General features: G+C 48.9%; 1 protein-coding gene across 1 annotated transcript in view; it reads right to left on the bottom strand.

The window, feature by feature from the left end:
* Positions 1 to 204: 204 nt before the first annotated feature.
* The window catches only part of LOC108509231 (protocadherin beta-16-like), a 10,612-nt gene continuing 8,541 nt past the window's right edge, over positions 205 to 2,275 (bottom strand). The window contains exons 5-6 of the mRNA XM_017838572.1: positions 633 to 838; positions 205 to 224 (exon numbers count right to left, since the gene is read on the bottom strand). Of these exons, the coding sequence (XP_017694061.1) occupies positions 205 to 224; positions 633 to 838 (226 nt within the window). The remainder of the gene's footprint in view (positions 225 to 632; positions 839 to 2,275) is intronic.

The following is a 2,275-nucleotide window of genomic DNA, read 5'->3' as shown; positions in this document are numbered from 1 at the left end:
CAAGAAATCAAAGCCCATAGAGCCCATATATGTGAGACGAAGACACCTGAACCCAGGAAAGGAAGAGCTTGGCGCTCACATGGCCTTGTGACACTGCACTGACAATTTAATTACTTTCCTGAGCTGGGAAAAGGTCTTTGTGAGTTTCAGGGAGGATGAGGTTTGTCTGTCCCATTGTGTGTGCCATACCATTACAGAAAAGAATTAAAGGTCCACAGTCTTGTCTGACAGCAGGAGAGAAAAGAGCTTAGCTGGGAGAGCTAACAGCATTCTTAAAGCCTGTCAGAAATGGCCTTAACAGATCTGAAATATATGAATGTCTGAGTGAAAGTGCTTTGGTACCTTTAATTCAGTTTCCTTGTTGGTTTTTAGTGGAACACAAGCCTTCCGTGACTTTCAATTTGTGGGACATTGGTTATGCCAATTGCAAACACAGATTTCCTCTGCAGGAACCATTGCCACAGGCTGCAGCCTGCATCCCCTCCTATCACGACACATGAAGCCTCTGACTGTGCTGACCCCATATTAGTTAAAGGAAAGACGGTGGAACTGTTCTGCAGAGACAGTCCCAGCATCGTCCGGTGTCATGTCCTCTGTGGGGACAGGGACACAAGGGAAAACCTGTTCCTCACTGGGGCCTCCGCCCGTGGCACAGGGCTGTGGTGTCAGGCCGGGGCCGAAGGGCTTGAGGAACTTGAACTCGCTGTTGCCCGAGCCCGTGGTGAGGCTGATCTCGTAGCAGTAGGGGTGGGGCAGGGTCCCTGCAGCAGCTGCCTCGGCCAGGCCGCTGGGCAAGTTGTCGGCCCCGTAAAGCACGTGGGCANGTGCTGACCCTGTGCTAGTTAAAGGAAAGACGGTGGAACTGTTCTGCAGAGACAGTCCCAGCATCGTCCGGTGTCACGTCCTCTGTGGGGACAGGGACACAAGGGAAAACCTGTTCCTTACTGGGGCCCCCGCCCGTGGCCCAGGGCTGTGGTGTCAGGCTGGGGCCGAAGGGCTTGAGGAACTTGAACTCGCTGTTGCCCGAGCCCGTGGTGAGGCAGTGTTACAGTTTATAACTCCAGCACAACAGAGCGTGAGGTTTTCTGAATTTTCTCTGTATCACAGATGACATTCATCAATTAATATCTATAGATGGGGTGACTGTCCTTTCTAAAGGGAACAGGCAAGAAAATGCTCAAACACAGTTTGAGTAAAAGAAGAAATGGCAACATGGAGAATGCAAATACTGTCACATAAACCCAGAAAGTCATGCAGGGACAGCTTTCCACTCCCATCAAGAAGCCTCCGGATTCAGGAAAATAATGAGGAGATCAAAGTCCATGTACTTTTCACCAGTTCATTCTGGCTGTGCCTTCCGAAAATGGTCTTTCAAGGACATGTGGAGTTTTCATGCAAGTCACCCAAAGACAGTGAATATTCTTTTACAATTCTGGACAGTTACAGTCTACCCCAGTGCCACTTGTGCTGCTGTATTCCAAGGCAATCCCAAGGTGACAGAACACCCAACTCACTCTCACTGGCCAAAGGAAGATCTTGCTGCTCTGCTCTGCTCTGCCACAAAGAAGATTAGACTGCTATACTCAAGAGCTCAAAATACCCTTCTTGCCTACCTAGCTGGAAGTGCCTGGGTTGCAATGGCTAAATGGAGCAATTGCCTCATTCACCGGGCAGCACCAGCTATGAACAGACAGACATGGTGACAAGAAAGCAAAGCACACAGGGCCCAGATATCTCAGACAGAGACATCTGGAACCCAGGAAAGAAAGAGCCTGGTGCACATATGTCCTTGTGACACTGCACTGACCACTTCCTCATTTTCCTGAGCTGGGAAAAGGTCTTGGTGCATTTAAGTAAGGATGAGGATTGTCTGTCCCATTGCTTGTGCCGTACTGTGACAGAAGAGAATTAAAGGTCCACGATCTTTTCTGACTGCAAGAGAGACAGGAGCTTAGCTGGGAGATCTAACCACATTTTTAAAGCCTCTCAGGAATGGTTGAATCAGGTCTGAAACCTATTACCGTCAGAGTAAAGGCCTTTAGTTCCCTTTTTGTTTGTTTGTTTGAGGTTTCTACGGGAACAGGAGCATTTCCTGACTTACAATTTGTGGGAAATTTCTTATGTTAGTTGCAAATACAGATTTATCTTGGAGGAACCATTCCCACAGGCTGCAGCCTGCATCCCTTCCTACCATGAGGCATGAAGCCTCTGCCTGTGCTGACCCTGTGCTAGTTAAAGGAAAGACGGTGGAACTGTTCTGCAGAGACAGTCCCAG

The sequence above is a fragment of the Lepidothrix coronata genome, unplaced genomic scaffold (genome assembly GCF_001604755.1).
Source record: "Lepidothrix coronata isolate B3197 unplaced genomic scaffold, Lepidothrix_coronata-1.0 Scaffold348, whole genome shotgun sequence".
In the NCBI taxonomy this organism is placed as follows: Eukaryota; Metazoa; Chordata; class Aves; order Passeriformes; family Pipridae; genus Lepidothrix; species Lepidothrix coronata.
The sequence above is the reverse complement of the archived record's forward strand: the minus strand, read 5'-3'. Positions and strand labels throughout refer to the sequence as shown.